The 14,387-nt window shown below is 32.8% G+C and overlaps 1 protein-coding gene across 1 annotated transcript; it reads left to right on the top strand.

Annotated features, from left to right (window-relative positions):
• Nucleotides 1–1,007: 1,007 nt before the first annotated feature.
• On the top strand, nt 1,008–11,730 carry LOC130629872 (uncharacterized). The gene is made up of 5 exons (XM_057443249.1): nt 1,008–1,393; nt 3,524–3,641; nt 5,919–6,301; nt 10,777–10,999; nt 11,581–11,730. The coding sequence occupies exons 1-5, from the start codon at nt 1,082–1,084 to the stop codon at nt 11,661–11,663; spliced, it is 1,119 nt and encodes a 372-aa protein (XP_057299232.1). The 5' UTR covers nt 1,008–1,081; the 3' UTR covers nt 11,664–11,730.
• Nucleotides 11,731–14,387: the final 2,657 nt, after the last annotated feature.

Raw genomic sequence — 14,387 nt, 5'->3', positions numbered from 1 at the left:
AAAGTGGGAATTTCCCTTTCATTCTTAAGAAAACAAAACATTTCAAAATAAGAATTTCCCTGCTTGTTTTAAAAAATCCCGCTATAAAAGAGAAATTTTGTACGAGTATATTAAAGAGGCCACTACAAAACAAGCTGTAGATTTTTGACTTTAGTGTCTTTACGAAAGGCGAGAAAATGGCGATGAAAAAGTTTATGAGCACAGAGGACAAAAACAACATCTCGCAACCCGACAGCAGTGTAGGTTTTGACCCGGGTTGACTTCTCCCATATAATATAAATTTTTTTTAAACGGAACACCGAGACAACTCGCCTCATATAATCAGGCTCTAAATATCGCGTTGGAAATCAAAATTTAACTGAAAACAGTGGCGAGCCCAATTGTTGATTGTCATTAAAATCTCAAAATCTCTCGCTATGAAAGATGACAGAAAAATTTATGTGGTATCCATAAATTAATATATTGTAAGTACTTGCCATTGAATTAACCTATTTGACGAAATAAAATTCAAACTTACTTGAACTAGCTATAGATAGATAGCTATATTCTTCTACATTTTGCATGAAAGCAAAGATTATTGCACATAATGGTAGTCAAGGCAACAAGAAATCTTTTGAGAGGTATTTATTACTTTCTTAAAGCTAGTAAAAAGTATTTTAACCAAATACAACTCCTGGTGTTGTCTTTGTTTCTTCGTGAAAACAAACTTTATGTATTGTATTTTGCAGATCATAATTTTTTTTCCCGCCAAAAACAAAACGAAGCATACTAAGATAATGTTCCTATTTTTTAAAGATAGAAGCAAAAAAGAGCAAATTTATCACAAACAAAGTAGTTATTTATAAACAAATTATTTTTTAATAGTTGTAACATGCGCAAAATTTTCTGTACTTGACATTTCGGGTAGTCTGTTTATTACACACAACTATGAGCAAAGATGAAGAGCAATGACGGAGAGCGGGGATTTCCCTTTAATTATCGAGAGAATAAAAACAATTCGAAAAAGGGTTTTTCCTGCTTTTTTTAAAAATTGCGCCAGGACATTAACATTAAGGAATCTGTCCGTTGACAAAAAGAAATAATGATGTTGCACGCGTCTGGAAAGAGAAAAGTTAAAGAAGAAATAGATGCCAAAACTTATCTGGAGGAACGCTTAGCAGTTATTGATGTACATGCCCAAGATCGAAAAACGTCTCGAAAAATCGTCGCAGACGTATTGGACGAAATTATGAAGTGTTTTGGTGAAGACACTATTTTTAGTAAAGTTATCAGAAAGTCCGGCAGTTACGCAACTAAAACGAAAATAAAAGCAGCTGACGAATTTGACTACGATATACCCCTCAAATCGCCAGACCGTTATCGTGTCCAATTTACTGATCAGTCTGGAATCCCTGTAAGTCACTTTCTTGTGGTATACTGCACATCAATTTTTTTTCTTAGGCTCGCGTTGTAGAACACTTTAAAAGAAAGGCGAACTATGGACGGCTGCTGAATAATTTTTTATGATCATACTGTAGGTTTTGAAGACCACACCGCTGGCTTGGTCTGCTTCATAATAAATCAATTTTCAGGCTTTATAACAAAAAAGTCTAGAAACAAAGACTAAGAATGTTATAATATTGAAAATATACTCAGAGTTTTAAAAATTTGTTTTTTACATAAAAACGGTAAAATTTGACCTACAACTTTGGGTTATTACAGATATTTCTTAAGTTCAAAGAATCTCAAACAAAAGTTAGAAAATACTGTTACTACTAAAGTGCGTAAAATATTTTTAGTTACCTCAAGTCAAAAATCTTATTTTTGATATTTACTGCCAAGTACATCCAAAGCCTATAGCCATCAAAACCCTATACAGCCATGTGAAATTGTTGTTAGAAAGAAATATAGATACTTAGTGTAAAATGTTTTATTTGTTATCAAAGTAATTATCTTAGTAGACTTTAAGATTTAGAAATCTTTACTTTTGTTCTCCCTTAAAATTTATTTTCGGGTTGCTACATAATAATTTTTCGTTCGCTTTTTTCTTTCAAAAAGCGTGTATATAACATCAATAAGTCATATAAACGAGACTTCATACTTGTCTGTTTACGGATGAGTTTAATCGTTTGGCCGTTTTCTGTGTGCTTTATGCTAGCTGAGCGTAAAATGCAATTAATTCTTCGTCTGCCGGTGTGTTCAATAATCCAAAGTATCAGTTTTAACCCTATTAACACCGGTCTCTTTTGGTTAGTGCAACACCGAGGGAGGGGAGGGGGGATAAAAAACTTAAATTCTTGGCCTTGATTCTTGGTAGATGTTTGGTAAATGGACAGCAAAAAACTGATAACGTCATTGGAATTGAAAACGACGTCATATTTTACAAAGGCCTATTTGAACTATAAAATACATGTTTTCAAGAAATACTGTTTATGTCATTAATCTTGGCACATGTGTAGAATATTATATTTGTAGATATAAAATTACAGGATCTTGTTGGTGACACCATCTTGTTTAGTGGCGCGTGGCCTTGTGGTTATAAAGTTCGCCTTGTAATCACAAGGTCAGTGGTTCAGTCCACAGGGCGGTCATGTTATGAAGCGCCTTTACCACAGTTAAGGGTTAACCCAAGCCATGTGACGGTATTTGGGTAGGTATTGTGACACGTGACTTTGTGGTTATGGAGTAATAAAGTATTAATTAATCTATATTATAATGCCCGTATACTTCTGTCTGTCTGTCACGGAAAATGATAGCTCAGCTGCGCAAGCAACGAGAAGCACACAATGCGGTATAAAAAGGACGGGCAAACCCGTGGATTTTTCCACGGGCCACCGACTAGTAATAACAACTACCCGTGTATACTTAATATATGCATTCCGAACGCAGGTCCCACATTGATAACAGTGCTTCCAACACTGAAGTGGTTATATATCCTCTATAAATATTCGAAACAATAATAATAATAATAATAATAATAATAATAATAATAATAATAATAATAATAATAATAATAATAATAATAATAATAATAATAATAATAATAATAATAATAATAATAATAATAATAATAATAATAATAATAATAATAATAATAATAATAATAATAATAATAATAATAATAATAATAATGGATCTATATTTCCTTAAAATGAGGAGTGTATTTTCTTCCTTGGCTCCACACATAACCTTAGTAACCATCTTTTAACCAACAAACATCTTACAACACTCACGTACATGCATGTCAAAACTTTTTTAAATTTTGCAAAAAAATTAACCCCGCACGAAAAATGTCTTACCCTTCGCGAAGTACTCTTTTTTTCTAAATACCCAACCCTTCGGTGTTAATAAGGTTAAAACTACTTGAAACTTACGCGGTATATATCAGAATTAACATGAAATTTTTAAAATTAATTTTCGCAGCTAAATCGTTTGTCTAATTCTACCCATATATAAAATGGGTCAAAGTAGTTTGTTTACTTTTACTCAAAATTTGTTGTTTTTGTTGTTGTTGTATCTCAATTCTAAATTTCCAAATTTTTAGCAACGGCGTCCAGATACTTATGCGAGAATATTTTTCGATGGAAAGCGTGAGATGCCACCAAATTCCATAAAATGTCTTCTTGACCAGTATATGAACTGTGCGTCGCAGTCAATAAATTGTAAGTTTATTCTATGGCTTTGTTCGTTTGTTTTTTCACTTATCTATCAGAATGTTTTTATCTTCGTGTGTTTGTTTACTTGTATTTGAAGTTAAAATCTGCTTTCTCTTTGTATATCAGATATTTACAAATTACGTGAAGTAGGAAGACTCTTCGGCATACAATGGAACGGCCCGTCAGGCACTTTAGGCTTTTCATGGTTTTGCCTGTGAAGGGTAATGTTATAATGACACCTTTTTACTAGATGACGAAAAAGTCATAAGAGTTACTTTTGAATCTTAATATTTAACAATGATGGGCTATGTGATGTAATTTTATCTATCAATTTTTTTATTGCAACACATAAGCCCGTTTGATTTTAATACTAATAATTTAATTGAAGTCTCATGCGTTTTAGTGGTGAGAACCACATTTGAAAAATTGTTCGGGAAATGAGTTTATATTAATTATATTATGCAAGGCGAGGAAATTGTTTGACGGTCATCGGGGCTGGTACTTTTCTAAAAAAAAAGATAGTGAGCGGATTTGTTTTTATGATATAGAATTAGTCGTTTTTCCATTTTTATTCACAGAAGTAAACAGTACACAGTAAAAGAAACTTTAATCCCTCACTATAAAATAGGCAATGGTACTTCTTTGGCCGTTGTGCAACAATGCAAAAGCAACAACTCGTGAATTCCCCGACTTTTTAGATGCATACGTCAAGTAATGATCGTTTGAATTTCGCTAGTCGCACCTGCTCACACGTCTACTTCACGAAATAAGCCACGTCTAGACCGACAAAAGCCTAGAAATTTAAAAACTAATGGCCATGCTGATGGCAGCAATAATTAGCACACTTTGAAGGTTTGGATCTAATCTAAGATCCTAAGTCTAAAGTCCGCTAATTGCCTAAACCTAGTATAGATATATAAACCTAGTATAGATATATAAACCTAGTATAGATATATAAACCTAGTATAGATATATAAACCTAGTATAGATATATAAACCTAGTATAGATATATAAACCTAGTATAGATATATAAACCTAGTATAGATATATAAACCTAGTATAGATATATAAACCCAGTATAGATATATAAACCTAGTATAGATATATAAACCTAGTATAGATATATAAACCCAGTATAGATATATAAACCTAGTATAGATATATAAACCTAGTATAGATATATAAACCTAGTATAGATATATAAACCTAGTATAGATATATAAACCTAGTATAGATATATAAACCCAGTATAGATATATAAACCTAGTATAGATATATAAACCTAGTATAGATATATAAACCTAGTATAGATATATAAACCCAGTATAGATATATAAACCTAGTATAGATATATAAACCTAGTATAGATATATAAACCTAGTATAGATATATAAACCTAGTATAGATATATAAACCCAGTATAGATATATAAACCTAGTATAGATATATAAACCTAGTATAGATATATAAACCTAGTATAGATATATAAACCTAGTATAGATATATAAACCTAGTATAGATATATAAACCCAGTATAGATATATAAACCCAGTATAGATATATAAACCTAGTATAGATATATAAACCTAGTATAGATATATAAACCCAGTATAGATATATAAACCTAGTATAGATATATAAACCCAGTATAGATATATAAACCTAGTATAGATATATAAACCTAGTATAGATATATAAACCTAGTATAGATATATAAACCCAGTATAGATATATAAACCTAGTATAGATATATAAACCCAGTATAGATATATAAACCCAGTATAGATATATAAACCTAGTATAGATATATAAACCCAGTATAGATATATAAACCTAGTATAGATATATAAACCTAGTATAGATATATAAACCTAGTATAGATATATAAACCTAGTATAGATATATAAACTTAGTATAGATATATAAACCTAGTATAGATATATAAACCTAGTATAGATATATAAACTTAGTATAGATATATAAACCTAGTATAGATATATAAACCTAGTATAGATATATAAACTTAGTATAGATATATAAACCTAGTATAGATATATAAACTTAGTATAGATATATAAACCTAGTATAGATATATAAACCTAGTATAGATATATAAACTTAGTATAGATATAGCCTATACAACTACTTGTGGAGACGAGTTTCAAAATTTGCACTTAATTAAATATATTTTTTGGTATTGTTGATCTTAAGTTTAAATATCCAGTTTCTCTTTTTGCTTATACGTACGTCTCACCATGTTCTGTGTATGATTGATTTCTTAGGTGTCAGTGTCGACAAAACATTCCATGGACCAGCAGTCACGATGCATATCTTAGTCCACAACTTTCATGATATATCTGTCGATATGTCTCCATCACTACTAACGAATCAAGTCACTTTGCGTGATTATCGTTGGCCTCGTGACCAAACTACATATGTGTTACCACAGCAAGTGATTCAAGAGATCGAAAAAGTTGGTTTGCATTTAGTTCCTAAGGGAGAAAATTTGTGGAACATCTCAGTATCACGAGCTGAAAGAGAATTGATGTCCAGAATTGATCATGATAATGGATGTCGTAAGATGTGCCATAAGTTGCTAAAGTCTGATTTTGATGAATGGAGTAAACATTACAATTTGGATGGAATCTCAACAGTTTTATTCAAGGTTTTTTTTTTATATTTACTAATCTCTTGTTTGCGATTTTAATCCTATATTAGATACATAGGAGGAAAATAACGAAAAATACTGCAAAACATTACGTCCGTTAAGTGGGACCCAGGATAAGTTAGACTTTCTTGAACTCCCATACTAAATGTAAGCAGAAAACGTCTTTTGTTTGAACCCCGGATAAGTAGGAATTTTGCTTGGATTTTTTCTCATAGTCCCTTGAGCTAAAAACTTCGCTTAAGTGGAACGTCAATGCCATGACTTCCGTCAATGCAATCAATATAGAAAGGGTTGCTAAGAGGTTGCCAAGACAAAGGCATTAGGCACGCCAGGAAAAGGGCATGACAAAGGCAGTCAAGGAAATAGGAAGAGGAATCAGCAAAGCAGGGGTAGGAAGGGCATGAGAGGCACAGGCAAGGACAGTAGGCAGGCACCAGAAAAGGCATCGGAAGGGCAGGCAAAGGCACGGTAAGTGCTGCCAAGGCAAACGGCAAGACAGGCAGGCATCTTAATAGAAACTCTCTCCCCCTACAACTCAAAGATTACTTATACTCAATATATCTAAGCTATGTATCATATTATTCCAGGAGTATAGAAAATATTTAAGTGCAAACATTGCAAATTCAATACCTAAAAAAAAGGTATTAAATTTATATAAGGTCAATATACAGTGAATTATCTCAGCAGAATTTGTGTCAATACAAGAAATTAAACATTTTTTGATAAAATTTGGAATAAAGTCAATTTTGTCATAATAAATTTGAAAATATTAGTTTTTAACCCTATTCGGGCCGGGGGAGGGGGTTAATAATTCAAACAACATTAAAAGTCAAGGTGCAGAAATGATCAGAGGAGTGAACTAGAAATGCAAGATTTTTTAGTAAAAAACGCTTTAAAGGGTCTCTTTTGCCTACCAGGTTCATAACACAAAATTTTTTACCACAATTGATAGATTACACAATTGATAGATTACACAATTGATAGATTATTACAAAAACATGGCATTTTTGTGCCCTATAAAAGAAAGTGATGAATGTATGCAACTCTCCCCTCTGCGACTCATTGATTACCTATTATCCTCAACATAGCTATATCATATACTCATGATTATCTGTTTGTTGCAGGTGCAAGATAATTATGTTTTTCCTAGCCCTGTCCAGGATTTGAACCTGGATCTCTCATTTCCATGAGTTTCATAGCCGATAGACCTACAGAACATGAGTATATATACAAAACTTTACAGGTAAAAATATATACACTTAGGTATTTACAGCACACAGCCTAGTTACACCTTTTGAGAAATGCTTGGGTAAACTGTACTTTACATTCAGGTGGACCACTTTGATACAGGTATGCAGTATGTGTCGTAAATCGAGTGAAGTGTGCAGAACATTAAGGTGTTTTGGGTGTAATATATTTTTCAAAAAATAACTTTCCTGCAACTTTAGCTACAACAAAAACAGTTTATAACATGGTGTTACCATGTCTTGGGGTAGTCTTTTATATTTTTCAGAAAATGTTCCCGGTGAAAGTTCAAAAATTTTAACGTGAGTGCTTAGTACAGGTAAACAATGCCACACATATAGGTGTAACCCCTACTTGCAGCTTTAACACAACTTTGGTTAAATATAGAAACACAGGTAACACCCTGTCATTAACAATGGGCGAATAGTACAGGTATACCGTGTCGTGCATCGCACATCGCCATAATACCCTTTTCCAAAAAAATATAGCATCAATCGTCCACAAAAATATGGCTCTCACTCCTCTCCATGGCATTAAAAGTGCCATTTGGCATTGAGAGGAAATGATTACACCTGACAACTTCAACCAGTAGCTATATAAACAATGATCATAATGGGAACGGGAAGTACTATCTGTAGAATATGTTCTCAATAATACTGACCTTGGTTCTTGGTCTAAAATTGCCAGAGCCAACGTATTTGGTGGACGATTGTAACTAGCTAGAACAAGCCATATGTGATTCCTTCAGAGTAGAATTTTATCTCTCACTGTGTAATATATTTAGGTATCTAGTATGTAACTACCTAATTTTTTGCTACATACATGGAATCACAGTCCCACTATTCACTTAGGTGTCAGTAAGGCTAAAGAAGGGGTTCATAACATGTAAAAAAATAGTGATAAAATAGGTATATAACCTACACTTCTTTCTTGAAAAATCTCATATCGTTTCTAAGTAGCTACGCTTAGAACCATCTTTAAAAAAACACGTTGTCTCGCTTAATCAGAAATTTACGAAAATTTATTAACAAAAGACTAGGTAATCTTACTGGGAAACACTAATAAAGGCATCTATTGTTTCAAAAATGTAACATTCCAAATCAGACACCATCAAACTGGCTAAGAAAAATTTTTTTAATAAGAAACCAGTTTATAAAAAATGTAAAATCTTAAAAAATTACAAAACAAATGACAATTACAAAACACACTTTTTTTCCATGTTTGACTTCTTTTTTGAGGAAATTGTTTTAGAAGGAAAACTTTTTTTAGAACTAAAAACACCTTAAATTTAGAATAAAATTAATAAACTTTTAGAACTAGACCCTTCCCAAGAAAATGGAGAACCATGTATCAGTGATTTAAACTGTCCCACAGTGAAACGTCAACGGTTTAAAGGATCGTACTATGGAAGCTTGTTACAAGCGGCTCGTAAAAGGCAACAGGCACAAGCGTCTCTATATCAGCCACTGTGATGAAAATGAGAGCGCTATACTCCGCAAAAGAATTAGGATGCATTTATGATGAAAGTAAAGAAAAAGAAACAATGTGTATGTCTTTTAAGTTCTTGAGTAACTTCTACAAGTTTTATGGAAAAGATTGTTTAAAATTGCTTCAAAGAACCAAGTTTTGTGAGGCTAAAGAGGACGAAGAAGTTCTTGATGATTACTTTTGCGCGCTGAAAGACGTTCAGGCAACTCAGTAATCTTGATAAAATCTTTAATTATGTCAACGTTGATGGTGTCACATTTTATGGTGACATGCTTGTGTCAACACAAGTGCCACTACCTAATAAGGATATCTCGGAAAGCTCTTCAGAAATCAGACGATGATAAGGACGATGATAAGGACAATGATGAGGACAAAGATGAGGACGATGATAAGGACTGCGAGTCAGAGTTTTACAAAGTGTTAGTTAAACAAAGTATCCTTAAAACCGGAAAAATTGTGTTTTTCTCTGCTAAATTTAAATGATTTTGGTTCAAAGATATTTCGGATTTAATTCGATCTTGACGTCATTACTTTGCTCTGGGGCAAGAGCTGAGCTATAGAGGTTGTACAGCCGCTATGCCCCGTTTGTCTTTTCAGTGAATTAATTTTGGTTGGAACAACAAATCCTACCTGAAATTTGTGTTGACGTTGTTGATGTATATAAAAAATCTCCCGATGTGTACACTGTTAAAATTTTAATCACTTTGTCGACGAGCAACGTAATGAAGTCAAAATCATTTTTATGTTTGTGTCGTTACGCAAGAGCTCTTATTCAAGATCGTGGTTGTATTTGGTTGAAAGTAGTGTGTTTAACTGTGCTGTTGTACTGTTTGATAACTGCAAATCAAGCAAAATGATATTTTCACAAATAATGTTGTATGAATGTTTTGATAAGAGGTTTTTTTGTAGTGGAAGTTAAGTTCCAATAATTTTTGTTTGATTTTCATCGATGAGACATTAATTTTGGGAATTAACCTAAAACTTTAATGTCGTCCACTATATTTTGTACGTTTTTAACAAGAAATCACTCTGTGTAAGACGCAGAATTCACATTATAGGTACACCTGTTTTTATACGAAAACCCCGTACCGTTCATTGTGTAAACCTTTTCTAACATGGTAAATAAGTTTATTCTTTGTCAGTCTACGACATAAAGTCCGATTCCTTTTTCTGCTTTTTCGCTGTGATCCATGTTTGTATTAAAGCTGTACTTAATTATGTGTGCGCCTTTGAAATAGAAAAGTTAAAATGGCTGTCATGTGTGACTTACAGCTGTTAAAAAAACTGTTTGGAAGAATATAGCTAATAACATAGTATAAATACAAATTTGAGTTATGCAAATATATATTCGCGATTCTTCGGCAATGAAACTTGTTTACATTAATAGCTACAAGTGCGCTTGCTACAAAGTCGAAAGTCACGCCGTGCTGTATAAAGCCTGTCGTTAAAGTTTTGTGGCCAATTAAAACTTCGCATTTCAAGTTAACGAGATTAATATAGCTCGACGAATGATTTTTACAAATTGAGTTTCCTGAATTTTATTATGAAAAAGTGAATAACAGAATGTCGACAGCAAGTGGAGTCTGCCTATGCCCTTCCAACCACATCTCCATTTGAAAGCGAGGCATAAATTAGGAAAATATCTTTGACTATGATATTATTAAGGTTGCTTTGAAATAGAGGAATAAAAAGATACCTGTTATTTCTTTAGTATTTTTTTGCTTTTCTGTTTTTTATAGCATGAATTGTTTTCGTTGAACGAAGAACAGCCGTGGTTAAACTGGGCGCGTAGCCAACTTTACGAAAGGTACTGTGATATGTTGCAGGATTTAAGTAGACGACTCCACAGAAGAAGAATTTCTAATTATTTCCGTCCCACGGAAAATCTGTTGGAAGGAAAATATATATCAGTTCTTAATAAATTGGCAATTCTTGCTATGAATAAAAGAAAGGAGATTATTGGTAAGAATTAATTAAAATTACTTTGGGTAAACACGGTCTGTAATTTGCTCATCTCATTTTCTATTTGACCCAACAGATGTATGACGTCTAAACAGCAATAAGAACGTCCTCTCTTACGTGGATAATAAGAATACTATCGTGAATATTTTGGTCCAATTACGTGATCAATTATTTCCTTTATCATTGCTTGAAAGCACACAACCACATATAATTTTAATCAGCATTTCACTAGCTAATAAGGCGAATGACTTCAATAAAACGTCCTCATTCAAGTGGAATAATCAAAGGTCATACCACTATATGACAATGTACCAAGCTACTATCTAGCTAGTTCGACCGTCTGAAATAGAAAAAATACGGTTGATGATAAGTCCATGACAAATGCAATAATGCATGCATGAAAATGGAAAAGTACGGATAGCGATAATTCCGTCTGCAAAAAAATTGTATTTTATTTTATCCCTAACTTTAGATTTAATAAATGAACATTATTTTATAAATATGGATGGTGACATAACTGTTTATCAGGATAAAAAAATTTATTACGTATTTTTACAAATTTTACTGTTTTCATGTTTCAGATATGGAATCAAGAGCCACGTATAAAAGAAGAAGACCCGTACCTTCGCGATATGACCAATGGGCTAACCTTTACCGAATGTAGCTCATAACATTTTGTAAAATATCTATATTATGTAAAATATCGATTTAGAAAAAAAATGTTCCTCTTACTTGTGTTTATGCTTGTAACATTTTATACGCTGCACAAGGCTGAAAATCCTTTATATTTCAAAGATGATAAACAACAGGCCAGCCTAAAATCAGTAAGTAAAATAAAGGGAAAAAAAAGCGGAATTGTCAAAAAGCAACAGTTTCAGAGACTTTCCATGTTCTAAAGTTCGACAGGTTTTATGGAGCACGTGGTTAAAATTTTGATCAACTTTAATACCTATCGAAATAAAACTTTAACTATTTAAAAAGACAAAATTCAACAACCGAATGTTGTCTTTTTGAATAGATAGTAACGTTAAGTAAGCAAGTAAGCTACAGTTTGGCAAATAAGACAGCTACAGAACGTTTAACAGCATCGAGCCGCACCTTACTTTGTGCTGCTTTTAAAAAAGTGTGTATTTTGTAAACTTTGTCTGAACTGTTAATCAGAGTAGTAACAGGCAAATTGAATTAAATAAATAATCCTAACTTAGGTAGGACGACCCTCCGATATTGCACGAAAGTTAAACATGGCGGCTTCAGCAACTTGACGACTTGTTTCAGTGACTTGATGGTGGTTTTCTTAACGATGATGCAATTTTTAATGCAGATTTGAACGTTGTAGTTACTGAAGTAATGAATAACGAAAAAAATAAAGCTGTTTATCGTTGTCAACATTGTGAAATAATTTGTAAATCACAACGTGGTCTTACTAGACATTGCAATGTTAAACATACATCAGCAACTGTCACAACAAATTCTTGTGACTCTAGTATTTCCATACCACAGCTGTCAAAGGAAGAACAATGTTTGAAGAAATTCCAACCCTTAAAGACTTGTGTTTGCCTGACAATATTAGATGCTTGTTTTCGAAAGAAAATGTTTTATTTTCAACTGATGATGCCATTGAACTATGGAACAAGTTCAGACCAATGATTGAAAAATATTCTGGGGATTCTGAAGATTTTTACATGTATTTTTATGGCATGTTGAAGGAAAATATCGTACCATCAAAATTTGAAGAAACACGATTTAGCAATACTTTAATTGCAGAAGTGGCAAATCATATGTTGACACATTTATCAGGCATTGGTAAAGATACACCCAAAGACTACAGGTGGCAGAAATTTCAGAAAAAGAGCTCAAAAGTTTAGATTATCTTGGTGGATATATACTCTTTACAAGCTACATTCTAGGTTTCGATTTTCAAAGGCTACTTTAACAAATCGCACACAATTTATTGCACTGCTGCAAGCATGTAAGGTTGATAGCGATGATTCTCAGACATATATTAATATTCGTGATCGTGGAGGTTTGTGGAGGGTAAACACAAATATGCAAGTAGTTTTCGTTAAATGTGAACAAATATTTCGGTTATCAACTATTAATTTCCAAACCAAATTGGTATGTCACAACATAGTCCACAAGATGCTAGAAAACCGCTCAATTTTATCTAATATTAAGAGTGCCTGTTATGAAGTGGAGCCACAAGTTGATGAAGAAGTTAGCTTAAACTTGTTGGAGCATATGTTAACATTGTTTACTAAAGTTCGCACCTTTTCATATGCTAAAGATATTCGTGAAAAACACAAGGCTGCTAAACAGAATTAAAAAAAAGTGCTTTGAGAGTTGAACTAAAGAAAACAGCTAATACTAAAGAACTGGGACATTAAATATTTGCCAAGTCCTAGACATGGACTAAAAAAACTGTCAAAAATGCTATTGTTATAGCCACAAATCTTCAAAAAACATGTTTTGGCTTTAACTTCTATGTTTTATTCTATGTGCCTGATATATTTCTTTACATTGTTTATTTAAACTTTATTATTGTTAAAAAATCAATGGCAAATTCTTGCCTAACCTGTCCTAGAGTGCCAAAATTAGGAACGACAGTTATTCACAGGTTTTGTCGATAACGCCAAATATTCTCAGTGACTTATAAATCACTGATTGCAAGTTTTCTTCATAATAATTTTCAATTTGTAGAGTTGAAAAAAGTTTCAGGTGAAGTAAATACCATGTGTACCCACAAAATTTTGTTTCCTGCTAGAACCCTCCAGTCCCCAGTATAAAGGGGGCTAAAGAATGTGACCAAAAATATTGATAGCCAGTGTAATGTTTTTTTTAAAAAATTGTGGCTATAAAAATAGCTGGTTTGACAGGTTTAATCCATGTCCGGGATTTAGCATCTATTGAGAGTTTTTCTTTCTTTTTGGCAATGGACTATCATCAATAAGGTTAAATTTGCTACTACCTGAGGCACAAACATTTCCAGCAATTGGTCGTACAGAAAATTGGCTTTTGATGGTGTTATCATTATCGCCTACATCTCTCACTGACGTTGTCACGGCGTGATCCAATAGCACGTTGTCTGCCAAAATAATTTTCTAAATCATCCTGGCAAAATCTTTCCGACAACATATAACGAACGCCATGTTCAAGTAAGAATTTACAGACTTCTTTAAAGGAATGTACAGTTATTTGTAATCCTTCACAAGTCTGCCAAGAGATGAACATATTTGATCTTGCCTGTGCAGTATAAGTATTTCTTTTCGAGTGTCACTATACATAACCTTTATGTTATGAGAAACACACTGTAAACATGGATGTTTGTCATTGGTGGATAGCAGCATCCTGCAATCATTAGACCGGTAGTATTCATCTTGGTGTAGATGAG

The sequence above is a fragment of the Hydractinia symbiolongicarpus genome, chromosome 2, assembly GCF_029227915.1.
Source record: "Hydractinia symbiolongicarpus strain clone_291-10 chromosome 2, HSymV2.1, whole genome shotgun sequence".
Lineage (NCBI taxonomy): Eukaryota > Metazoa > Cnidaria > Hydrozoa > Anthoathecata > Hydractiniidae > Hydractinia > Hydractinia symbiolongicarpus.
This window is presented reverse-complemented; position numbering and strand designations above follow the sequence as displayed.

Excerpts from the sequence above, each read along its gene's own strand:
- LOC130629872 (XM_057443249.1), top strand. The coding sequence starts at position 1,082 with ATGATGTTGCACGCGTCTGGAAAGAGAAAAGTTAAAGAAGAAATAGAT. Across the intron at positions 1,394-3,523 it reads CTGATCAGTCTGGAATCCCT|CAACGGCGTCCAGATACTTA; the intron begins GTAAGTCACTTT and ends CCAAATTTTTAG. Across the intron at positions 11,000-11,580 it reads TAAAAGAAAGGAGATTATTG|ATATGGAATCAAGAGCCACG; the intron begins GTAAGAATTAAT and ends TTCATGTTTCAG.